The 27,400-nt window shown below is 36.8% G+C and overlaps 1 protein-coding gene across 1 annotated transcript; it reads right to left on the bottom strand.

The window, feature by feature from the left end:
• Positions 1 to 939: 939 nt before the first annotated feature.
• On the bottom strand, positions 940 to 26,432 carry LOC141338486 (BLOC-2 complex member HPS3-like). Its single transcript, XM_073844051.1, has 18 exons — positions 26,159 to 26,432; positions 23,870 to 24,091; positions 21,058 to 21,345; positions 19,628 to 19,805; positions 19,456 to 19,538; positions 19,186 to 19,372; positions 17,744 to 17,825; positions 14,504 to 14,658; positions 11,087 to 11,195; positions 9,419 to 9,606; positions 9,162 to 9,339; positions 8,783 to 9,016; positions 8,519 to 8,704; positions 5,833 to 6,027; positions 5,272 to 5,379; positions 1,709 to 1,915; positions 1,511 to 1,598; positions 940 to 1,429 (listed from the first exon to the last, which is right to left on the bottom strand). The coding sequence occupies exons 1-18, from the start codon at positions 26,373 to 26,375 to the stop codon at positions 1,317 to 1,319; spliced, it is 3,018 nt and encodes a 1,005-aa protein (XP_073700152.1). The 5' UTR covers positions 26,376 to 26,432; the 3' UTR covers positions 940 to 1,316.
• Positions 26,433 to 27,400: the final 968 nt, after the last annotated feature.

Raw genomic sequence — 27,400 nt, forward strand, 5'->3', positions numbered from 1 at the left:
CAATAATCTGACTAAAAACAGCTGAAAATTTGGACGTGCAAATTAATTCTCAATCACGAGGGGGCGCTTTAGTAGCGCTGAAATACTACGGTTTCCCTAGTAACGGCTGCACACAAATGAAATCAGCATTAACGCTGTTTTATCAGACATGAAATGAAAATGCCAACGACATGTTTCTGAGGACAGTCAGTTCCCTTCAGATACATTCATATAAAGACATCCGTGCAGCATTTTAACTTTAAAACGTGAAGCATGCATATTTATTCAATGACATCATTGCCTCTTAGTTTTATCCAGCCCTATCGCGATTCTCGTCTTTCTGTACCCAAATGTAAGACCTCTTAAAATTATAATTAAGCCTCTTTTGATATGAAAAGCTGCTCGCTACGTCCGCGCATCCTGGCTTGGTGGCTATTTGATTCCATACGCGATTTGAAGCGAGCTCGCCTAACGTTACATGTTTGGCAGCAAGCCAGCCGGGTACCCAGTTTGTTTCAGCGCGCGCACGAACGAACATCCTCAGGTCCTACTCTCAACATATAAATAAATCCACGCAAATTTTAGAAGAAAGGCCTGCACTTAACACAAATAGAAAATTTATCTACAAAAAATAAAATAAAAAATGGGCTCGAAAATTTAATACCTCGTCAGATGACGTTTATTACTTTTTAATACTTTTTAATGGCCTTAATTTTGGCCAATTTCATTTACTACCTTTTACTACCTTTTACAACCCCGCGGACACCCTGTTTTTTGTGCACAATAAGATCAAGAAAGGTCAATAAAAGATCAAATAAGATAATAAGAAAGACAATAAGATCAAAAAAGACATTACATAGGTTAAGTACGAAAAGAAAGGCATGAAATGTGTTACTGTAGCTTTAAAATATAACAAATATGCACGGACAAGAATATTTACAAAATGAGCTCCACACAAGATTTTGTATTTGAATATAATTTAATGAAAAAAGGACACTATATAAGGTTCAATCTGAGAAATCAGATGAACTGAGATGACAGCTGCATTATGGGTAAGGTGCACACAAATATCTGACAAACATTCAGACAAAAACAGTACAAGCCTAACAATCAAAAAATCAATCAAAATCAAGGGTCAAGTAATTGTACATATATATAGTCTATATTTGTTCTGATAATAAGGAGAGTACTTCATGAATAATGAGATGAACAAAGTATTTCTTTGGCTATCAGCATTCAAAGCAGCAGCAGCAGGAAGACTGTAGATCCAGACTTGTCTTTAAAAAGGTTTAGTGTTTGACTGATTGTCTAAAATTAATGCTAAATGATCTGAGATCTCATTGGCTGCATTCAAGTAGATGCGGCAGGAAGAAATGAGCCGTTCCGTCATCCGGCAACAAGTCCAGGAACTCCAGCGGGTTCAACTCTTTGGACGCCACAACCAGAGTTTCTGCAAAAGTAAAGACATTTTCATAAGCAGCACAATTCATTAAGTCATGTTTTGACATCGGAAGGATAAAACGGCTGCTACCTTTGAGTGCTGAGAGAAGGACGGTGTCATTTCCTGTTTTCCTAATCCTCTCACAGACCTCCGGGAAAAGCTTCTGCCACCACAGAGACTGGAGAGAGATTGATTGTGTTTCAAATTCTTCTAACAATTTGAGTTCATTTTATGACTACTCTGGCCAGTCATATTGAGAATGCAGTGCACAAAGGTTGGGTTTGTTACCAGTTTGTCGTTCTGTAGCTCATGGTTGGCGTAGGAGATGATGGCTTGTGGGCATCGGTCTAAAAGTCTGTCGATGGCTCTCTGGTGTTGTCCTAGTCTGGTGGAGCAGAGCACATGTACGCTGAGTCCGGTGCTGTCGGAGTCGGACAGCTGCTCCAGCAGAGGCAGGATGGAGGAGACGTCCAGCGTTGGGCCGCACAGCAGAGACTGCCGTAGTCATATGAGCAACAAACTACTTGAGAAAATGCTATTTAAACTTCTTCTGAGACTAAAATGTTCAACTCTAACTCCTCGAGCTTTAACTCTACAAACTCCAAACTCAGGCCAGATCTTCAGACTGATCTGACTCCAGCTGCTGGATCTTTTCTAACTGATCCGACTTACGCTTTTCCTCAAAATGAGGATTAAAACTGGGAAAAATCCCATAGACTTACATTGAGGGAATGTTCAACTGATCAACACTATTCAAACTCCAACTGACAAAACTCCCACAATCCCTTGAGACTCAATCAAACTGACCTTCTATCAACTAGATTTATAATACATTCAAACTCATCTATCTATCTATCTATCTATCTATCTATCTATCTATCTATCTATCTATCTATATCATGCTAACAATATGCTAATCATGCTATAAACAGGCTAGAAACATGCTAATCATGGTAAAAACATGTTTATCATGTTGAAAACATGCTAACAACATGCTAGTAATGCTAAAAACATGGTAGTCACTTCCAAATCATGCTAGTGACATGTTAATCATGTTAGAAACATACTAGCAACTTGTTAATCATGTTAAAATCATGCTAACAACTTGCTTATCATGCTAGAAACATGCTAGCAACTTGTTTATAATGCTAGAAACATGCTAGCAACTTGCTAATCATGCTAACAACTTGTTAATTATGCTAGAAACAAGATAGCAACCTGTTTATCATGCTAGAAACATGCTAACAACTTGTTAATTATGCTAGAAACATGCTAATCGTGCTAGAAACATGCTAGCAATTTATTTATCATGCTAGAAACTTGATAGCAACTTTCTAATAATGTTATAAACATGCTAATTATGCTATAAACATGCTAGCAACTTGTTTATCATGCTAGAAACATGCTAGCAACTTGCTAATCATGCTAACAACTTGTTAATTATGCTAGAAACAAGATAGCAACCTGTTTTTCATGCTAGAAACATGCTAACAACTTGTTAATTATGCTAGAAACATGCTAATCGTGCTAGAAACATGCTAGCAATTTATTTATCATGCTAGAAACTTGATAGCAACTTGCTAATCATGTTAGAAACGTTAATTATGCTATAAACATGCTAGCAACTTGTTTATCATGCTAGCAACTTGCTAATCATGCTAACAACTTGTTAATTATGCTAGAAACAAGATAGCAACCCGTTTATCATGCTAAAAACATGCTAACAACTTGTTAATTATGCTAGAAACATGCTAACCGTGCTAGAAACTTGATAGAAACTTTCTAATCATGTTAGAAACATGCTAATTATGCTATAAACATGCTAACAACTTGTTTATCATGCTAGAAACATGTTAGCAACTTGCTAATCATGTTAGAAACATGCTAACAACTTGCTAATTATGTTAGAAACATGCTAATCATGCTAGCAACTTGTTAATAATGCTAGAAACATGCTAGCAACCTGTTTATCATGCTAGAAACATGCTAACAACTTGCTAATTATGCTAGAAACATGCTAATCGTGCTAGAAACATGCTAGCAATTTATTTATCATGCTAGAAACTTGATAGCAACTTGCTAATCATGTTAGAAACATGCTAACAACTTGCTAATTATGTTAGAAACATGCTAATCATGCTAGAAACATGCTAGCAACTTGTTTATCATGCTAGAAACATGCTAGCAACTTGCTAATCATGCTAACAACTTGTTAATTATGCTAGAAACAAGATAGCAACCTGTTTTTCATGCTAGAAACATGCTAACAACTTGTTAATTATGCTAGAAACATGCTAATCATGCTAGAAACATGCTAGCAATTTATTTATCATGCTAGAAACTTGATAGCAACTTGCTAATCATGTTAGAAACGTTAATTATGCTATAAACATGCTAGCAACTTGTTTATCATGCTAGCAACTTGCTAATCATGCTAACAACTTGTTAATTATGCTAGAAACAAGATAGCAACCTGTTTATCATGCTAGAAACATGCTAACAACTTGTTAATTATGCTAGAAACATGCTAATCGTGCTAGAAACATGCTAGCAATTTATTTATCATGCTAGAAACTTGATAGCAACTTTCTAATCATGTTAGAAACATGCTAATTATGCTAGAAACATGCTAGCAACCTGTTTATCATGCTAGAAACATGCTAACAACTTGCTAATTATGTTAGAAACATGCTAACAACTTGCTAATTATGTTAGAAACATGCTAACAACTTGCTAATTATGTTAAAAACATGCTAATCATGCTAGAAACATGCTAGCAACTTGTTAATTATGCTAGAAACATGCTAACAACATGCTAATTATGTTAGAAACATGCTAGCAACTTGTTAATTATGCTAGAAACATGCTAGCAACCTGTTTATCATGCCAGAAACATGCTAACAACTTGCTAATTATGTTAGAAACATGCTAACAACTTGCTAATTATGTTAGAAACATGCTAACAACTTGCTAATTATGTTAGAAACATGCTAATCATGCTAGAAACATGCTAGCAACTTGTTAATTATTCTAGAAACATGCTAACAACTTGCTAATTATGTTAGAAACATGCTAGCAACTTGTTAATTATGCTAGAAACCTGCTAGCAACCTGTTTATCATGCTAGAAACATGCTAACAACTTGCTAATTATGTTAGAAACATGCTAACAACTTGCTAACTATGTTAGAAACATGCTAACAACTTGCTAATTATGTTAGAAACATGCTAATCATGCTATAAACATGCTAGCAACTTGTTAATTATGCTAGAAACATGCTAACAACTTGCTAATTATGTTAGAAACATGCTAGCAACTTGTTAATTGTGCTAGAAACATGCTAGCAACCTGTTTACCATGCTAGAAACATGCTAACAACTTGCTAATTATGTTAGAAACATGCTAATCATGCTAGAAACATGCTAGCAACTTGTTAATTATGCTAGAAACATGCTAGCAACCTGTTTACCATGCTAGAAACATGCTAACAACTTGCTAATTATGTTAAAAACATGTTAACAACATGCTAATCATGCTAACAACATGCTAGGAACATGTTAATCATGCCGTAAAAATGTGAGCAACATGCTAATTAATGCTAACAACATGTTGATCATCTATCAATCATGTTGATCATCTATCAATCAATTAATCAAACTTTAAGCTTTTAAAACTACTTTAAATTTCAAACTGTTTCAGACTGAAAACCCTCAAACTTAACACTTTTAAAACTTTAAAACTTTTTAAACTTTCTTATCCGACTTTCTGAAGCCAACCTATAGTTTGTTAAACTTTTCAATCTAGTTTAGTGATATTGTTTGTCAGAAAGAGAGAACTACATCAGTCCACACCTGGAGTTTGTGCAGGTCCTCCTGGTGGTCATGGCTGATGTTGAACAGGACCGGAGTCAGGATGCTCACCCACGGATACAGCATCCCATAATGACAGCAGGAGTTTATCTGGACAAACATTTGAGAGATTTCAAACTATCAAGGAATATGACTTTCTTTATACCTAATTTAGATTTTTTTTTTTATTAATTTAAATAACTTTTGTTACGTTCAAGTTATGGACAAATACATGTGTAAATTATTATTTGGAAATCTTTTTTCTATTCACTATTTTGCTAATCATTAGTACAGTTTGTCTATAGTACTACATAGTACTGCACTTACTTATTACTTATTATTTAATCAAAAGTTTCATTATTTAATCATATTTTATTATCTATTCATTTTTACATTTGTCACACTATTTTCTCTAAACTCTTTTGTAGACACCCAAGCACTTACTGCCCCCTGCTGGTCATCAGACCACTGCCCTAGAAAACACCCACAACACTCCAGTAGTCAACTAGCAATGTGTAAACAACCACTCACAATAGCACACTATATTAACATAATCTTGCTCACCAGATCCTCCGCCGTTTTGAGGGCTTTGACGCCGGATTGATCTCTGCGCGTGATGCGGTCGATATAGACAGACGTGAGACGAAACAGCAGCTCTTGTATGATGGATTGATGAGAGGACGCTACTAACAGAGCCTCCCAGAAATCCACCAACAACTGAGGACTGCTCTCAGCCTCCACACCATCCTTACACAGCTCCTGAGAGAGAGTAGCAGTTATTTAGTTTATTGCCAAGTCAGCATCTAAAGCAATCTTCATGGCATACATGTTACATAAACAAAATGAAAACCAAGTAAACAAAAATACAGCAGTTAAAATTATACATATAATAAAAAACCTTTTCTGGTCAATGGAAGCCACTGAAAATAAAATAAAATTTAAAAAAAAGGTTATTATTGAGACTTTCTATCTCACAATCCTGCAAAACTTGCAATTCTGACTTTTTTTCTCAGAGTTTCTCTCACAATTCTGAGGAAAAAGTCAGGATTGCAAGTTTGCATCATGCAATTCTAAATAACAACTCAGAATTGTTTGCATCATGCAATTCTAAAAAAGTCAGAATTATAAGGTGTACCTTTGCAATTGCTAAAAAAAAAAGTCAGAATTGCGAGTTTGCATCATTCAATTCTAAAAAAAGCCAGAATTATAAAGTGTAAATTTGCAATTGCAAGAAAAAAAGTCAGAATTGCTAGTCTGCATCATGCAATTCTAAAAAAAGCCAGAATTATAAAGTGTAAATTTGCAATTGCAAGAAAAAAAGTCAGAATTGCGAGTCTGCATCATGCAATTCTAATAAAAAGCCAGAATTGCGAGTTTGCATCATGCAATTAAAAGAAAAAGTCAGAAGTATAAGGTGTAAATTTGCAATTGCAAGAAAAAAGTCAAAATAGCGAGTTTGCATCATGCAATTCTAAAAAAAGTCAGAATTGCGAGTTTGCATCATGCAATTCTAAAAAAGCCAGAATTATAGTGTAAATTTGCAATTGCAAAAAAAAAAGTCAGAATTGTGAGTTTGCATCATGCAATTAAAAGAAAAAGTCAGAATTATAAAGTGTAAATTTGCAGTTGCAAGAAAAGTCAAAATAGCGAGTTTGCATCATGCAATTCTAAAAAAGTCCGAATTATAAAGTATAAATTTGCAATTGCAAGAAAAAAAGTCAGAATTGCGAGTCTGCATCATGCAATTCTAAAAAAAAGGCAAAATAGCGAGTTTGCATCATGCAATTCTAAAAAAAGTCAGAATTGCGAGTTTGCATCATGCAATTCTAAAAAAGCCAGAATTATAAAGTGTAAATTTGCAATTGCAAAAAAAAGTCAGAATTGCGAGTTTGCATCATGCAATTGTAAAAAAAGCCAGAATTGTGAGTTTGCATCATGCAATTAAAAGAAAAAGTCAGAATTATAAAGTGTAAATTTGCAATTGCAAGAAAAAAGTCAAAATAGCGAGTTTGCATCATGCAATTCTAAAAAAAGTCAGAATTGCGAGTTTGCATCATGCAATTCTAAAAAAAGTCAGAATTGCGAGTTTGCATCATGCAATTCTAAAAAAGCCAGAATTATAAAGTGTAAATTTGCAATTGCAAAAAAAAAAAGTCAGAATTGTGAGTTTGCATCATGCAATTAAAAGAAAAAGTCAGAATTATAAAGTGTAAATTTGCAGTTGCAAGAAAAGTCAAAATAGCGAGTTTGCATCATGCAATTCTAAAAAAGTCCGAATTATAAAGTATAAATTTGCAATTGCAAGAAAAAAAGTCAGAATTGCGAGTCTGCATCATGCAATTCTAAAAAAAAGGCAAAATAGCGAGTTTGCATCATGCAATTCTAAAAAAAGTCAGAATTGCGAGTTTGCATCATGCAATTCTAAAAAAGCCAGAATTATAAAGTGTAAATTTGCAATTGCAAAAAAAAGTCAGAATTGCGAGTCTGCATCATGCAATTGTAAAAAAAGCCAGAATTGTGAGTTTGCATCATGCAATTCTAAAAAAGCCAGAATTATAAAGTGTAAATTTGCAATTGCAAAAAAAAGTCAGAATTGCGAGTTTGCATCATGCAATTGTAAAAAAAGCCAGAATTGTGAGTTTGCATCATGCAATTAAAAGAAAAAGTCAGAATTATAAAGTGTAAATTTGCAGTTGCAAGAAAAAAGTCAAAATAGCAAGTTTGCATCATGCAATTCTAAAAAAAGTCAGAATTGTGTTTGCATTATGCAATTCTAAAAAAGTCAGAATTATAAAGTATAAATTTGCAATTGCAAGAAAAAAAGCCAGAATTGCGTGTTTGCATCATGCAATTAAAAGAAAAAAAAGTCTGAATTGTGAGTCTGCATCATGCAATTCTAAATGTCAGAATTATAAGGTGTACCTTTGCAATTGCAAGAAAAAAAAAGTCAGAATTGCGAGTCTGCATCATGCAATTCTAAAAAAAAGGCAAAATTGCGATTTTGCATCATGCAATTCGCTACCAAAAAGTCACAATTAGGGCCTACATTTGATATTTTTTACTCAGTGGCGGAAACAGGCTTCCAAAACTGTGTGAGTTTACTTAAGAATTTATTTTTTTTTTTAAGATTTGTACTTGCATTAAAACTGGGACATTTCACTAAAATATGTTTCTCCTGAGAGAAAGAAAAACACACACAGATATGAGAACGCTAAACACACACAAACGTGTTTCTGTCTGCTGCATGTACCTGGAAGAAGAGATCGGCCTCCTCAAGTCTGATCTTACTGTTCTCATGCAGCGCCACGACCGCCGCCACCAGCAGGCCTTCCTGTGTGTCGTGCAGATGCTGGGCCAGTATAGTGGGCAGCACGGCCTTCCCTCTGCCACGCAGCAGCAGTTTGGGCTCTTCTATGAAGCCGTACACTTGCAGCATCTGGAGACGACATGTTTTTGAGTTCAGATGTGCTTCACATAATAACTATATTTACCACATGAACTCCTGATGAACGACCTCTGCGTGGCGGTCCATGTGTTGCCTGTAGCTGTGCAGGTCACCCTTCCGCAGGGCCAGGGAGGCTGTACACAGGGACAGGGTGATGGACGGGGCCCCGGAGTCTTCTAGCTGTTTCAGGTGGGTCATGGCGCCGTCAGGATCAGCGTTCAGCATGGAGGGGCTGCTCACGATATGAGGAAGCTGAGCGGGTTCAGTCATACTAAAGATCTCCAGGACTTTATCCGCCATGTCCTACAGCACAGAAAACAACATAGGATGACTGTTACAGCAAATGTTTTATATGCCAATGTTTAGGTTATGAAAACATAATATCTAAAATTATGCATCGCCATATCTAAAATTACCATCTGTGAGACACTTGCGTTTCATTTGGTACCTTGCTAAGCTCCTCCATGGTTTCCTCATAGATCGAATGCTTCAGGAAGAAGATAAACCCTTTGCCGTAACCGTTTGTGACGCTGCTCATGGACATATTCCTCTTGATAACATCAGTCACAGTGAGGCCTGACATCTTATAGTACGGAAGAGCCAAATGACAGTCCTTCTTATCAAACCTGCAAATCAAACATGAAATCAAAGAATGGCGATGGCAATTACTGAACACCGATCACATGATCATGAGACCCAGCTGACCTGCTGAAGCAGTCTCCTATATGTGCACAGCTCTCCTGAAAGGCCTCTTGCAGCTGTGCTTTCTCCTCAGACTCACAGTCCTGTAGGCTGATCAGTGCCGTTCGCAGCAGCAGGTGACCTTCACTCAGCAGGTGAATGCAGCTCTGAGACAACGGGCTCGACTGCTCGTATCGCTTACTGTATTCCACCTGATAAAGACAGTGAGGAATTTTTACATTGAAAACATGCAGCATGTGGGAAATCCAATTAATAACAAATTTAAATTTCATTATAACTTTTGACCACAAGGTGGCACTGTCTTAAAACTTTATGAGTACTTTCAGGTCATGGTCTCGATGGTACATGCAAAGTTTCGTAATGGTAAACCGACGCATTCATAAAATGTAGCATTTTTTATCATAATACTCTATTGTAGCCAATGGCAATTTCATGTTTTGTTCAATTATAGCGCCACCAAGACGCACAATCCCACCAAATTTGGTGTGTGTCCTTAGAGTGTACTCATACATATGCGTGTCAAATTTGGTGAAAATATCTCGTTTTGTTTTGGAGTTATCATTTTTTTTATAGAAGAAGAGAAAAAATTACCGATGACTGACTTTGTTTGCATTTTTTTGCCACTTACTTTCAAAATGTTGGCTAAAATGCAACGTTGCACAAACCATAAGGCAAAACCTGGCATGTTTGGTATCGCTGGAGTCGGCAAGGATTCAGGAGTCTAAAAAGGTCACTCCCGTGAAAATAAGTTATAAGCATTTGAATATTTGATTTTACCACTAGGTGGCACTGGCTCAAAACTTCTCAAGCTCCTTGAATGTCAATGCATTCGTAAAATATCGCATTTTACTACAAAATTTAAAATAGCATGAAAAAATTGGGTATCATTCAACTCGCATTAATGAGACCAGTTTTGTGACTTTTGGACAAACCATTCAGAAGTAGTTCAGAAGCTAAAATAGCCATTTGTAATATTGCCTGAGCACTGCGCCGAACCTGTGCAGGTAGCTTCAGGTCATGCTTGTTATAACACACACCAAGTTTGGTCTCAATACGCCAAACCGTTGCGGAGATATAGCCTCACATCCATTTTTGCACGCTTTTCGTAGAATTCGTTTGCGCGTTATTCGAGAACGGTTTGACTAATCAACTTGAATTCCATAACTCTTTGCCAGCATGGTCTGAAGATGATCTGAGCCAATTCTGGTGAAAATCAGACAAACCGTTTAGGACGAGTTCGAAAGGTTTTACAAACTATTAAAAATGTAAAAAAAAATTGGACTTCATTCGACTCTGCATGAGCCAAGGACTCAAAAAATTGATTCTGTGCCTTATGGTTCAAAAGTTATTAGCAAAAACATGAGTGAAACTTGAGTAGACAAGTGGTGGCACTAGAGAAACCAAATTTGCTGTGGTTAATGTTAACACTGTCCTCTATCAGTGTGCCGAATTGTACAACTTTCCCGCAAGCGGTTCTATAAGTGGCATCTATCCGTTACATCCCAACTTAAAAGTTCCTGTAATCTGATTGTGAGCATTTTAAAATGTAATACACACTAATTACAAGTACCTAATATTTGGAATCTGATCACAGGACCTCTACATTTGTCTGGCTCTAAATGGTGTGTGATAACTGAATCAGTTTTTATATGTCAGCTGAAGATACAGTACTATTTCTCTGTAGAGCTGCAGTGTGGACACAGAACTGATGACGTAGATATTCCAGCCATGACCGCTGTCAGCCGGCTCTGTGGGTTTGCAGACGGAGGTCTTCCTGGATCTGAGGAACGCAGAAGAACAAGATAACAGTCATAGATCATAACTGCACAGTTGCATTTGCTGCTCGTGTTTCCTTGAGTTAAGGTGCAGCCACATTTACGTTGTTTGCTGAATTTTTACAGGCAAAATCCAGTCACTTCAAGTGGAATCCAGACCTGAAATTTTGGGCTTTTTGAACTTCTGTGTGAGCTGTGCTTCATACATCAATACACTGATCATTTCAATGAATTTCAAAATTGCAAATATGACTGCACCTCTAGCCCACAGACATTGCTCTACATGTGTAGGAACATGTTACTTCATTAGACAAATACCAAAACCTAGCTGGGGCTAGGGGTGTGCAAAAAATATTTTGGGGGATTTTATCGATAACGGTAATTAGATAACATATTGCCGAGTGTGTTACTGTGCAGATATTTTTAAGCTTTTAATATTCTTCATACTCTGTGTTAGAGGTCTTCACGGATCCAAAAATTCGTACCCGAACCCGAAGAGACCCGTAAATGTGCTGGACGGAACCGACCCGGCCCCGTATTTTACGTTAAAGTGTGACCCGAACCCGTGAAGACCCGAGAAATACCTTAAATGTACTAGTTGGACCCGAAACCGGCTGGGAAGACACAGACGGCACATATTGCACAGCAAACTGCTATTAACTATAAATAAGTTGCGAAAGATAAAAACATCTCAACTTTTCAGAATGCCGCAAGCGCATCGCAGGTCATGTGACATGAACCAACCAATCAGCTTCATCCTTTCCCTTAATAACATTGAAAGCACAGCCAAGTTGGATGAACAGCTTATCATACCTGTAGAGGGATAACCATTTTTAAATAAATTTAACAGCAGAGCTACTGCAGGCGATTTTTAATGCTGGAAATCTATTTATCCCTTGCTGAAACTTCCGCATGCAATACTTTTGTTTCTCTAAGTCAACTTCGACCGTTGTGTTTACCCTTTTGAACTACAATAATGGTACGTTTCGCAGATTGTAATGGGTGCAAATGTTTTATTTATTAATTTGTTTTTTTCAAAAAGGCACAGAACAATGAATGCGGTAAACTTTACTGCGTGCGTATTCAATAACAGTATCTTCTTCAGTAAAGATAAAGCAATGCAAAACATGCTAAGAGCTCCAACTGCGGCACCTAGTGGTCATCTTATGAAACTTAAAGGAGGAATTTGCACGTATAGCACGAGACAGCTTGATAACGTAAACACCCGGGACCCGAAGTAATAGATTTGGACCCGACCCGGACCTGGCTAACCATTTAAAATATAGACCCGAACCCACACCGGTCCCGGGTCCTCTGTGAAGAGCTCTACTCTGTGTGCTCAGTTCACAGCAGTGATAGAAATGATTACATTCCAATAAGTTTAAATTGATTTTTACCTTTTATGGACATTTTACCTTTATAAAGCATCAGCATCAGTGTCTGAAATGGCATTTGGATGTATTTACACACAGTTTAATGCAGCAAAGAGGGACATGGAAAGCTTTAAACTTCAGTTACGAATCCATAAACAGCGTTGATATTTTAAACACAAAACGTTAAAAAAATTTTAATTAAATGAAATTAAAACCGCCAGTAGGTGACAGCAAGTGAGCGACTGAACTCAATCATTTAAATGGTTGATTCATTCAGGAACAAAACACCTTCATGTAGCTCAGAGACGCAAAACAGTGCAGCGGCTGCGTTTGTAATAATTTTTTGTTGCCGAAATAGAGCAAACGCAGGCAATGCGGTGTTTGAAACGTAAGCCTCTTAATGAACTGTTGTATGAAAGCAGTATCTTGTAACCATGCAGATTTCTAAAGAAAACCCCTCTTTCTTTGATTAAATATATGAAATAATATAAATACAGTAAGTGAGTACACCCCTCTCATTTCAGCAACCATTTTAGTATATCTTCCCAAGGGACAATACTATAGAAATGAAACTTGGATATATTCTAGAGTAGTCAATGTGCAGCTTGTATAGCAGTATAGATTTACTGTCCTCTGAAAATAACTCAACATACAGCCATTATTGTCAAAATAGCTGACAACAAAAGTGGTAACAGCAGTATGTTGTTTAACCATGCAAAGCCACATGTCCTATTCATCATGTTTATGTTTTTGTCTGCTTGACAGGACCATACAAACGTGTGCATCTTATTAGAGAAGTTCAAATTAGGTGCTTTAAGTTCAATTCTCTCATACTGACCACTGGATGTTCAACATGGCATCTCACGGCAAACAACTCTCTGAGGATTTGAGAATTAGAAATGGTGCTCTCCACAAAGATGGCCAAGGCTATTAGAGGCTTTGCATAGGCGTCGTCCCAGAAGGAAGCCTCGCCTGAAGCAGGCTCACAAGAAACCCCGCAAACAGTTTGCTGAAGACAACCAAATAACAATGGTGCTAACACAATCTGGACAAGTTTGAACTTAAAATATATCCAAGTTTCATTTCTACAGCACTGTCCCTTGAGAAGATATACTAAAATGGTTGCTGAAGTGTGAGGGATGTAATCACTTTTGTGAGACATGTTATATCCATTTTCTTAAATCACGTGACATTCTAAATGCATTTTAGTAGACCGAATCACACAGTAAAGAACACACTCTAATGCATACATGCACAAGTTTAACCTCACTTATAGACTTCTTTATGTAATGTATACTATGCACGCACTCTGTAGGTGTGTAATGTTTGCATACTCGATAATGTCAAATCGCACATTGTTAAAACAACAACTACGATATTATCGCACACCCCTAGCTGGGACGATGAATTACTTGTTAAATGGCTGGCCTGATAGGGATTGTGGGATTAGTTTAGTTGTGGTTGGTTAAAAACTGTTAAAGAATAACAGGTTTCTGTTAACATTAAAGGATTCTCTAAATAAGAGGAAGTCTTGTTGTCATCTTATTTCTGCATTTGAACAAATCTGAGACGTTAGATCAATTATAAACAGCCGCATGCAGGTAACACTCACAGTGGGTTAGGGGGGGATTTTAGGGTTTGTTTAAGAAGGGTCCACTGTTATAATCATGCTACTGGCTAACTTACAAGAAGGACCTGGACAGAAGGCTTTCCAGTGTTGGTGTTGAAGACGGCTCTAGACCTACAGCTACTAAAATGCCTGTCAGGGTTCTGTGTTCCCTCGATTCACTACAATAAGAGTTACAGGCCATTTACACACCACATATTTACACAGGACACTACGAAACAACGACAAACCAAACTCAAAAAGTCAAACTGTATGAGAAACAAGTATCTTTTTTAGTAATAAGGATATACATGTGTTGTGAAGAGGCGCATACGTGTTTTTGCGGGCTGGTCTCTCCGTGTCCTCTTTGCTGTCCACATCTGCTGCCGTCAGGAGAACGATATGATTTCCGTCCTGACAGAGAACCTTCAGCCCGATGAAGAGCTGGATCCTCAGAGCGCACACCTCCATCGTGATGGGTGGACAGGCCTGATAGGACACCGTTCAAGTCAATATTAGTGAACATGCAAAACTCACTAACAGCGTTTTCACTACAGATTTGCGCAAAACTTTGGCGCCATTTTATAAATGTCGATTAAAACGTTTTGCGAAATGACCGTTTCCATTGATGTTACGCAACTAAAACGTAATTTTTTTATTTTTTTCCTCTTGCGATAAGTCATGGCAGCATTTTTTTTTGTGGGATTTTGGCTATATTTAATCTAATGTGACCTGTAAATGCGAAAAAAAAAAAAAAAAAAAACGTTTACATTGCTGTTTTGCCAAATATTCCTTTTTTGAATTGCACGAAAACCACCTCATGTGAGCGTAAAAACTTTTGTGCGATATATATGGGAGTTTTTGCGCAATTGACGCGTTTCCGTTAGGCGTATTTTCTAGGGGTGGGAATCTTTTACCATCTCACGATTCAATTCGATTCCGATTCTTGAGGCCACGATTCGATTCAAAATCGATTTTCGATTCAAAAAGATTTTCGATTCAAAATGATTCGATTTTATTCATAATGATTTCTAATTGGGTTTCTGATCATGATCTACTCTCATCTGCTTTGCTATACAGAATGACAAACGGAGACATTAAAGTGGCTTTTTCACATTTATTAAGTTAAATTCTCAGGGAAGTGCCTTTTATCAAAAACATTGTCTGGTTCTCAATTGCTACTCATTAGTAGCTAGCTATAAAATAAGTTGGAACAAAAATAAAGTGCTTCTTCATAATACAAAATGGTTGAAAATAGATGCATTTCCCAGGAAAGTTGCAGTTTACCACAAATATCATGTAGAACACAACCGGAGAAGACAAAAAAAACAATATATTTTAATAATAATTTAATTTTAATAATTTTAATATTTTAATAATATTTCTCAGTCAGATTCAGTAACTTAAAGAATAACAAGTTATGAAAATAAAGTGCTTCTTTCAAAATGAAAAGCAAGCGATAGACCGAGTTATTTTTTTTGCTCTCTCGGAGTTGGCAGGGAGTTTCGTGAAGCACTGCACTGTGCGATGGTCTGCAGCTGGCGGCTGACTCTGCTCCGTGTCGCTGAGCTCCGGGTGATGCCTAGTAATATGAGCACGCGCATATGTTGTGCTGCCGAAGTACTTGGTCTTCGTTTTGCAAAGCTTGCGCACTGTGTGTGTCATGTCCAGCGCAGTGCTTCCAGGCATTCGGTAAAAACCGAAATGCCGCCAAACTTTAGCTTTAAGTGAAGACGGGGCTGATTGGATCTTCCTCTAATCCATATTTGCTTCCTCTTTGTTTTAGTGATTTGCCGCGCACGTTTACGTTCAAAAACCGGCTGCGTGGTGACGTCGGTATAGGCTAGTTACAAAAATGGAGGCGAACAGCCAGCTGATTTTATTTATTTATTAAATCGATTCTTGGACATTTCAGATCGATTCTGAATCGTTGCAAATGAGAATCTAGATTTTTCTGTGAATCGATTTTTTGGCACACCCCTAGTATTTTCAATTCACAATTTCACTTTGCGCAATTTAAAGGGTAATGGAAGTACTACTGCCCTACTACCTGCATTTCTAAATCGCATTTGCAACTGAAAACTACTGTGTGCAACTATGAAAACATATTTACATTTTATATATACGTAGTCTGCTATACTACTATAGACGGTTTCAACGGCAACAACATAAACAAACGTTACTGCGCATGAGCGCTTTTGTGGCCCAAACTTAACTTCCGGTAGACATCCAAATAGAATCAATAACAACAGCTAAGTCCTTCTAGAGTAGATTATTTTTTTAATAACAAGCTAAATATGTTGGCTGCGTAAATTAGACTGATTTATTAAAAATGCAAACTCATTACTTCCCAGTAGGAGGTGCTTTAAGCACGAGAAACGAGGTTTCCCTGGTAATGGCTATAGACAAAGCAGCTCTTAATTTAAAAACGCTGCCTTATGCAGGATGAAATGAAAATTACATTTTCTAAAGACAGCCTTTCTTCAGAAATACAGTGATATAAAAACACCCACGCCTGGGTTTGATTTTTAAACGTGTATTACGTTTATTCAACGAAGTCTATTAACAGATTAATTAATTAGTCTATTAATTCCAATTTCCAATTGGAAAATCAGTCGGTTTTTATATCGTGGCAGGTCGCCACAAATAAATAAATGTTTGGGAAACACACACCACAGCACAATAACCTGAGACCAACTTCATTACTCATTATTAGCTGCGTTTGTAGCCCGCGACACGAACCAGACAGATAAACAAACACAGACCGGAAGTTAACTTAGGTCCAGGCTCGTGCGCCCGATGAAACCGTCTATAAAGATCTCACTGATTTGCCTTACAACTATCAGAAATGCATCTTATTTTTTGGTCTACATGAATGGACTGCACCAAAATGGATATTTTTGCTCGGTTTGAGTAAAAGCTTCATATATGTGACCATGGACCACAAAACCAGTCATAAGGTTAAAGCTCAATAAATAAGCTTTCTATTGATGTATGGTTTGTTAGGACAGGGCAATATTTGGCCGAGATACATCTATTTGAAATCAGAAATCTGAGGAGGCAAAAAAATCAAAAAGACTGAGAAAATCACCTTTAAAGTTGTCCAAATTAGGTTCTTAACAATGCATATTACGAATCAAAAATTACATTTTGATATGTTTACAGTAAGAATTTTACAAAAAATCTTCATGGAACATGATCTTTACTTAATTTCTTAATGATTTTTGGCATAAAAGAAAAGTCAAAAATTTTGACCCATGCAATGTATTTTTGGCTATTGCTACAAATATACCCCAGCGACTTAAGACTGGTTTTGTGGTCCAGGGTCACATATCACCCTATATGAGTCATAAAAGGCTGATGTATTTGCATATATACTGCATAACAAACACTTAAGGAAACATTTTTAAAGATATATATTTTGTCTAAAGGTTCAATAAACTGTCCCTTTATAGGTTTAATACTTACAATGAGAGGTTTTAATAGTTAGACGACTGAGAATCATGGAATGTCAGAGGAGTAAAATATGAGAAAAATATACAAAACCACGAAAACCCATGATGACTTGCTTTACCTTCATGGTGGTGTCAATGTACGGGTCATCGACCCGAGCCGCTACCGCACTGCATCTGACGGTGAAACACTGGAGAGCATTCCTACAGCAAACACAACCACAGATGAATGTTATTGATCCGGGGTTCATACAGATACTGTAAAATGAAATTCCAGGACGTTCAAAGACTTTTTAAGCACTACTTTTTGGGCTTTCAATGACTTCAAACACAGATCTCACTTATCGAACAATGTCTTATATTTCAAATTCTAAAAAAAAAAGAAAATAGATAAATAAAAAATTACTAATAAAAAATTGAAAAAATAAAGTGAAACACATGCAAAGTATTACTCCTAAAGTATTACAAAGTAATAAACTGTACTGCATTCATGTTTTGATGAAAATACAATCATTATGGGATCCAACTCGGTTAACTTGTTTATTTTTCTTAAGTACATAACGTTACGCGAGTATTCGCAAGCTGTTAAATGCTTGGAAATAGTATTTAACGTTTTCAAGTCTATCCCTTATTTGTAGCACGCAAGTCTCAGCCTATAAATTCTGTCCATTTTATGCTAAAATACAAAAAAATGAATGCGTTTTTACGCACTTTAATTTGTAGTGAGATAAATATGTTCGCCTCAGGTCAAGTGGCATGTGAATCGACGATCTTTTCCTTTTTAATATTTGCAGCACAAAATAAACATGAAAAAATATTTGAATGCATGTAAAAAAAAAATAAACACCATGTCTCATGAAATCGATCGATCAGAGTAAAAACTAAAAGTCAATAAAACATCTTGTGAATAAGTCACAATAAGTAACATATTTAGCCTACATCAGAAACGCCAACATCGTTTCATTTTTCTCATAAATCAGCCAGTTAACTTTGAGTTGAGAGTTGAAGCCTACGTTTTTTCGATGTTTTTCATGTTAAATGTGAAGACAGGTTAAAAATTATTTTGTTTAAAAGTAGCAATTTAAAGCATTCTATAGATATATTTATCATGTCTGTGAGGCAAATATTTACTGAGTTTCGGATCATTTTTGTGAAGCGCTCCTCCTCAAGACAGACACGGCAGAAAGCGCATGTTTGTTTTCTTTAGCTATTTTACAAAAGCACAACGTTTGGTTGATATTGTGAGTGCAAACAAATAAAAGACCTTTTTGCAGTTCCAAATGATCTATTACTCTTACGTTAATGAGCAAAAATGACGGCGTATTTTAGGTTTCCACTGTTATTAAGAAAAAAATGCACTTCCATGTCCTGCTGAAGTGAGCTTCAGCTTACACTCTCCGCACAAATGATTGGATATGCCTCTACAAGGGCACATTTATCTAGGTTAAATGTTTAAATTAATAATGTGAAATGCATCGAGTGTTTAATGTCTACAGATTTTATTTTAGGCAAGTCGTGTTGATTTGCAAAGATGCTCAACTCATTGCTGTTTTGCCCATCCTACCTAGTGATGACGTAGAGAAACTGGTCACTGAGCACGGCCTGATGGGCCTTTTCTGGATACTGATACGTGGACACAAGCTCCACTGTGTTCTTCAAGCTGTACATGTAGCCGGTGTTCGGCAAGGAGAAGAAAACAAACACACAAGTAGGTTCCCCACGTTTAGAGATGGAGGCTTCTTCCTGTTTACCTGTTCAGACAGCGGGAGGAAACCACTCAGGTCAAAAGAGACGGCTGTGGGTGAGTAAATGTAGTCACGGGGTGTTCACTTACCAGTAAACATAGGGTGGAGCTGTAGGGAATGCAAGTGCGTCTCCTCAACGCTGCAACCTTGAAAGAAATCAGGCGCAAACCTCCTAGACAGGGCAAATCAGAGAGGTGACATCTGATGAACAAACATGCCACATTTAAAAAGCAGCTCTTTTTTTAAAACGGTTTGCTATACCTGAATAAAACGTAAACTACACTCATGTCCCCTCGGCTCTCTGCCTCCATACCAGTCCACTCCAGAACTAAAGAGATGCCACACTCCTGGGCGTCATTACCCAACATCTCCTGATGCTTTGGGAACACAAAGAAGTCCTCTTGCTCATGGAGGGGGCTGAATTCATCTTTTGTCATCTCTTTTTTACAAAAAAAAAATGTGACTTAAATTTAATCGCCAGCATAGTATGCACACAGCCTCTGTCTTGAAATATATGTGAACAAGGACCACAAAACCAGTCACAAGAGTCTTTTTTTTCAATTGAGATTTATATATCATCTGAAAGCTGTATATATAAGCTTCGAATTAATGTAAGGTTTGTTAAGAAAGTACAATCTTCTGAGTAAGAATCTAGAATTTAAAAATTGAGAAAATTGCCTTTAACCCTTTAAGTGTCACCGCCCAGTTTTGAACACGCACTAAGGTTGGACTTTTTTTAAAGAAGTGAAATCTTTTCCAAATATTAACGTATCTGCAAATTGCAGAAGTTTAAATTAATTTTTATTTTATGTAAACTAAATATTTTACAAAATATTTTTTTTAATCTAAAACTGCTTTAAAACTAAAGCGTTATGTCTTAGTAAGTTATGTTCCAAATTTGAAGTTGACAGAAAAAAATGTGAGGTTCCTGTGAGGTTTTACATCCACCAGGTGCGATCAAAATCTTTTTATGCATTTTTCCGTCACAAGGTCTAAATTTCTCGGCCAATATTACTTCTGTCAACAAATAATATTCCAAATATGGAATCTTGAGACTCAGACCTTTCCGATGATATGCATTTTGTCAAGATTATAAAAAATATATATATTCTAAAAGACCATAATACATTTTGTACTGACACTTGACTTCACCCACTGAGGGGAGGAGACCACTAAAAGATTTTAAAGTGCAATTTCCAATAGGAACACAAAGATGGTTTTCACACGAGGTTTTAAGCTTTCAAATGATATATAAGTGCACTATCCAAACTTAAACAGTTATAATTCATGAACCCTTTGGAATACAGACCTAAGGTTGGACTTTTTTAAAGAAGTGAAAACATTTCAAAATATTAAAGTATCAAAAAGTCATAGAAGTTTAAATTTACTGTAAAGACATTGCACAGTACCAATTTTTATTTTATATAAATTAATATTTGACAAAATATTTTGAACCTAAAACTGCTATAAAATGAAAGCCTTGTGTCTAAATAAGTAATATTCCAATGCAATAGCGAGTAGCAATGCATTTTACTAATCAAAAATTATATATTTAGGGTAGGAAATGTACAAGATATCTTCATGGAACATGATCTTTGCCTAATATCCTAATGATTTTAGGCATAACAAAAAAGCAATCATATATACAACTGGTTTTGTGGTCCAGGATCACATTTGTTTAACAGTAATACCTGCATCTTCATCTAAGCTGGTTTCAGTCATGATATCTTCAGGTAGCAGTGCGTGTTCGTCTGCAGCTCGGCTGCTCTTCTGCCGCTGGATGAGCTTCACCACCAGGACCTCCAGCTCCGTCTGAAGGGCTACGTATCCAGCACAAAAGGCCACCTGAGACGGGCTCCATCCCTGTATGTGAAGAATCAGGACCCTCTCGAAGTCCAGCACAGAGAGCTGCTCGCTCAGCGTCTGTTGCTTCAGACTGAAGACCACTAAACTCTTGGCACAGCCCACTAGTAGATCGCCTGCCAAAGTAACACAAGAAGACTCAGTTGCACGCAAAAACTACGAATATTCTTCTGAAGTGAAGTTTGCATTTTTATTAGGGATGTGACGAGATCTCGAGTGATCCGATGTGTCCCACAGGATCTGACGATTAATCATTAAAATATCACAATGTCCATTCAAAACATCATAATAATCACTGTTTCCTTGTTAAAGGCATTTAAATAACAAAAGTACTAGGATAAAAGCTCATAGTCTGGGTATAAACACTTATTGTCTACAGTAGCGATCAAAACTAAAGTGTCTAAACACGTTTGCATTGTAACGCTTATCCTCTTCCGCCAGGAGGTGGCGACAACTGCACGTTTAAAAAAAGTATTTATCGTTGAATTACACATTCAAGAGATTAAATATACGAAACAAGTCTTTATTAAGTGAGACACTGACTTTATAAACTTTTGTTCAAATATAGACTTAAGCAATGAACATTCTGTCAGAACCACGAGTAAATTACGTAATTTTGTTTAGATTTCTAAAGCTTTTTTCTTCAGCATTCTGCATTGTGATCTCCAATTTATAAAAGAAAACAATTTTTCAGTTCATCCAGAATCATGCAGCTTTAGTTTACATGGTTATTACTGCATATAATTCATATCATATCATATTCATATCAAAATGCACCTACATGGTGTTTTTTAGTTGAATAAAATACTATTTTTCCCTATATATTTCTTCACTGAGGATTTCTTGAAAAAAAAAAAATTAAATCTGGTTTCGTCTCGTTCTCGAGAACCCAGTCTCGTGAGATAAGTGTCTCGTCACACCCCTATTTTTTGTCATATCAAACAGGTATCATATCAATCACAAGTGCAGTATGGAGTACCTCAAGGCTCAGTACTAGGGCCATTACTTTTTACGCTTTGCATGTGTAACACCTTTACATGGTGTTAGCGCTCACTTTTATGCTGATGATACTCAGCTCTATATTTATATACCAATTTGAAAAGCAGAATGCATAGCTGATATAAAAAACTGAATGGCGAGTAACTTCCTTCTGCTAAATTCTGAAAAAACAGAGGTGTTAATTATTGGACCTAAACCTCCGCATGTAATGACCTAAAACACAGTCTAATACTAGATGGCTGCTCTGTCAATTTGTCATCATCAGTTAGGAACCTAGGAACCTCTCCTTTGAAAAAGCCACATTCCTAGCATTTGCAAAACCGCATTTGTCCATCATAAAAACATATTGAAATTATGACACAGGGCTGTGCAATTAATCTAAAATTCGGTTTCGATTTCAATTTCAGCTTCAAACGATCATGAAAATACAGTAATCAAGGAAATGATTACTGCGCCCCACTCCGCCCCCTTTCCACTGGTGCGCATGCGCTCCTCCATAAAAGCATAGTTTCACGTGCAAATTAGCAAAATCACGTAACGTGACTTTCATAAAACGGGACGTGCTTGATTATTTTATCAATGTTTCTTTGATGTTGTGTTTTTAATAGCGCATAAGAAAACTTGCGCTGTTCTGTGTTTGCGCTCAAAGACGGAGCAGAACACGGACATTTAAAGTTTTCTTTTAGCTCAGGGTGCAGAAATATTTCAAAATGAGGCGCCTGGTGATTTTTCATGTAAACGCTTGTCAGTTATGTCTTAAATGATCATAAACAGTTGAGAATGAAAACACATGTGTAACAGTTTATTGGATCTGTGTGGTTGAAGCAGCAACACAATATTCCTTCTGCCGTCTCTGTGCCTAATATGAATAAAACGTAAAAATACCAAGAGAAAAATCACTCACTGCTCTTGAATGAAGGACGTTTGTGGTTTTAATAAGAAACAAAGCATGTTTAACTATTACAGTGAAGACGCTGTTTTATTTTACATTTAAATAATTACATTCCATTTCTGTAGCATTATTAACAACTTTAGACTTGCATAAAAGTATTCAGTATTTTTTTTTCTCGCTGTATTGCTATCTTTAAATTAATCACAATATAAAGTTTTGGACCCTGTCATAATCATTTAAATAATGGTGATTACAATATTGCGCAAAATAATCGTGATTATGATTTTTGCCAAAATCAGGCAGCCTAAATTATGTCATAGGCTGTCAATGTCAAATGCAGAAACGTTAATTCATGCGTTCATGACCTCAAGGGTAGATTATTGTAATGCTTTATTGGGTGGTTGTTCTGCACGCTTGATAAAACAAACTCCAGCTGGTCCAAAATGCAGCAGCTAGAGTTCTGACTAGAACCAGAAAGTATGACCATATTAGCCCGGTTCTGTCAACACTGCATTGGCTCCCTATAAAACATCGAATAGTCTTTAAAATGATACTAATTACTTATAAAGTCCTCAATGGTTTAGCTCCTCAGTACTTGAGTGAGCTCTTATCGCATTATAGTCCCTCACGTCCGCTGCGTTCTCAAAACTCTGGCCATTTGATAATACCTAGAATATCAAAATCATTTTTAACACATCAAAGAATGTATAAAAACAGTTACTTTTGCATTTCAGCGAAAGTGTTCTCACCAGTAAGACTGCAGCAAGCCATACACAGCGGCGGCTCAAACAGAGGGATTTCAATGATCTCCATTTGCTCTTTAGGAGCTCCGCGGAAGGACGAGCCCCGCAGGAGGTGACCCAACAGACGCACCCCGACTCGGGTCTTCTCAGCAGCCTGGTACCTCCAGTTAGTGTAGGCCCTGAGATACGTGGCCTTGTTCTTCTCCTCAATGGTCACTAGGTAGTCCCCTAAAAACAAAAAACACAGCCAAACACTGAAACCACTGACATAAAAAAATAAATAAAAAAAATTTACATTCTCATATCAGAGTCTGCAAAATGTTAATTACTTTAGCAAAATAAGAGGAATCATACAAAATGCGTTGTTTTTATTTAGTACTGACCTGAATAAGATATTTCACATAAAAGATGTTTACATATAGTCCACAAGAGACAATAATACTGCCCTCCAAAGGCAAACCGCAGTAACTACACATTTGGTCAAAATTGAGTTGAGGCTTAAAACTGTCAACATGTTTGACTATATGGCGAAAAATCTTCTCAGTTTTCAGTGTTGGCGTAGTTACTGCACTTTGCCTTTGGAGGGCATAATAGTTGAATTTATAAAAACAACCCTGTTCAAAAGTTAATATACGCTTGATTCTTAATACTGTGTTTTTTTCCTGAATGATCCACAGCTGTGTTTTTTTGTTTAGTGACAGTTGCTCATCAGAGCTCTACAGTGTCACCATTTCACTGAAAATTACTATGTGTGACTATTTCAAAGGTTTCTATGCGTTTTTGCAATGTTGAGTAATGTATCACAGACATATCTCATGAATTCTTTTTATAAACAAAGTGCAAAGAGTGTAAATAAGTAGAGTATTGAGAGCTTTGTTGATTATAATAGAGCTTTGTGAGATCGTGAGTGACAGCTTTTAATGATTTTTAAGAAAATTTGTAAATGAGATATTGATTTAATACAGCAGGTAAATAAACAAGACGTTATTATTAAGTGACTTTGTCTGACTATAACACTGCTGCCTGATTTTTGCTCCGTTTCTTCATCAAAAAAGGTCTGAAACAAGTCACAACTGAGGCGCTGCTCATCTCCACTCAAACACAGCTGTTTCGTTTATGAATGTGTGTTTTTTTTTTTTTTTATCTAGTGAAATGATTCAATTTCCCATTTATAAAGACACACTTGCTTTATTCCTGAATGAATCAACTGTTCGAACGAATCAAATGAATGAATGATTCAGTAATTAAATCAGTTTTCGCCGCCACCTGCTGGCAGATCTTTTCAGTTATTTAAAATTTCTGTATTCAAAATTTATATTAAAAAGATTAATCTCAACATGAATTCATGAATTTGATTGCACTCATGCCACCTCTGAGCCTCATTAAACACATGAAAAGGTAAAAACAAAATTCCCCTGCAAATCACTGTAAGGAGTCACCTCGAAGGCTAATTTTTTATTAGATTTTTTAATAACTGTTTAAAATGGGCTTCTGAAATTTTAATTGTGCTCCTAAATTTTTAAAGCCCTCCTAACAAGTAAAGTAAGCGTAGAGCCCTGCTCATGAGTCCCTTGTTTGTCCTGAACAGTTAAACTGTCTGCTGTTCTTCAGAAAAATCCTTCAGGTCCCACAAATTCTTTGGTTTTCAAGCCTTTTTGTGTATTTGAACCATTTCCAGCAATGACTGTTTGATTTTGAGATCCATCTTTCCACACTGAGGACAACTGAGGGACTCACATGCAACAATACAACGCGTTTCCATTACAGATTTGTGCAAAACTTTGGCGATATTTTAAAAACGCAGAATAAAAAGTATTGCGAAATGATGGCGTTTCCATTAAGCGATGTCATGCGACTAAAACATATTTATTTCCTCTCGCGATACAGCAGGCAGTTTAACTGTTCAGGACAAACAAGAGACTCATGAACAACTATCACTAAACAAAAAACACAGCTGTGGATCATTCAGGAAGCAACACAGTATTAAAAATCAAGCATATGTAAACTTTTGAACTATTATTTTCTCTTGGGGACTACTCCTTTATGTGAAATATCTTATTCAGCTCAGTGCTAAATCAAAAAACAACATGTATTTTATATGATCCCTCTCATTTTGATCAATTAATGAGCATTTTACAGCCTCTAAAAGGGGTTTGTAAACGTTTGACCTCAACTGTATATTCTTTTATAGTATATTCCCGTGTACTTTGTTTTCACAAGGAGGCATGGTACTTCAAGACAGTGATTGTAAATCACACAGGCATCTTATACTCAGATTACTGAGCTGTCACTGACCCACGGAGCTGTGGCGGATGCTGAGCACGGAGCCCATGCTGCTGAAGCGGCAGATGAGCGGACATCCCTCCTGCTGCAGGTTATACGCCTCGATCTTGCAGCCTCCAGCGCTCACCACGAACAGCGCCCCGCCGCCGCAGCACACCAGTCCGGGCTCCTGCTCCGCCGCTACGATGTGCTGAGACGCGAACGGGTGACAGTTATAAACGTGAACCATTTCTGCAGCGGGGACCGTAGGATAGTCTACATGTCCGAGATGAATCACGGAAGAGATGTATAAACAAACCACGTATTTAAAGTGGGCGTGGCTTCGACGTCCGAACGCGTTCTCTATTGGTCAGGTGCGATCGGTCTAAATATCAATTTAGCTATTTTAGCTAATCACTGTGTGTTTTTATTTCAGTTGCAGTTTATGTGTTTCTGCATCATTATTTAGACAATAATAAATTGCTTAGATCGCTTCTGAAGCATCGCTTGCGCCATAGCGCGTTCACGAGAAAGCTGTTACTTTTCTCAGCGCTGATGGGGGTTGACCAATCACAGTCGTTTTGATTTCAGCAAATACGAATTTTCAAAAATAGTTTGACGGTGATCGATCTAGCGGATTTTGATTTGCACGAGAGGGCTTATTTATTGGTATTAAACCATTTGAACGATTATATTTGATTACGTTTAAATGTTTTGCATAATGCAAAAATCGTTTAGAAATGTGAACGCGCCCTAATGGAGGCTTCGACTCACTGAGCCGTTAAGCGCCCCCTGAAGACAAAATCAAAACAAATGTGGAAAGTAGCGATCTCCATTTTGCTGCACAATGCTGAATGTGCTTAATAGTTTGATCAATATCACATGCCTCAGTCTTGTGACGATCAGCTCAAAGTTATTAACGCCCTCAGACGAATCGAAAGTAAAAACACTGTGTGAACTCTACTTCCATACTGTGTTAGAGAAACTTTTTAATTGGTTTCTTACATTGTTTATTAGTTTACTGTTTATTTATAGATGAATACCACAGGGTATTGACATTTCCCATAAGTCTGCAATCTCCATAGAAGACTTTAAGTAGTTAAGTTTGATTTAATATTAATTAAGTTGGCTTTAAAGCCAACTTACTGAAATTATATTTAAACTTAATATTCTTCATCTTCTGAGACTAAAATGATCAACTCTATCTCTACAAACTGTATTGCTGTATCTTTGCTGTCGACCTTCTATGATCAAATTTATTCATACTAATAAGCA

Source organism: Garra rufa, chromosome 7 (genome assembly GCF_049309525.1).
Source record: "Garra rufa chromosome 7, GarRuf1.0, whole genome shotgun sequence".
NCBI lineage: Eukaryota > Metazoa > Chordata > Actinopteri > Cypriniformes > Cyprinidae > Garra > Garra rufa.

Coding starts and splice junctions, on each gene's coding strand:
- LOC141338486 (XM_073844051.1), bottom strand. CDS start 26,375: ATGGTTCACGTTTATAACTGTCACCCGTTCGCGTCTCAGCACATCGTA. Junction 21,346..23,869: donor GGCTTGCTGCAGTCTTACTG/GTGAGAACACTT, acceptor TTACTTTGGCAG/GCGATCTACTAGTGGGCTGT. Junction 8,705..8,782: donor ACATGGACCGCCACGCAGAG/GTCGTTCATCAG, acceptor TGTCGTCTCCAG/ATGCTGCAAGTGTACGGCTT.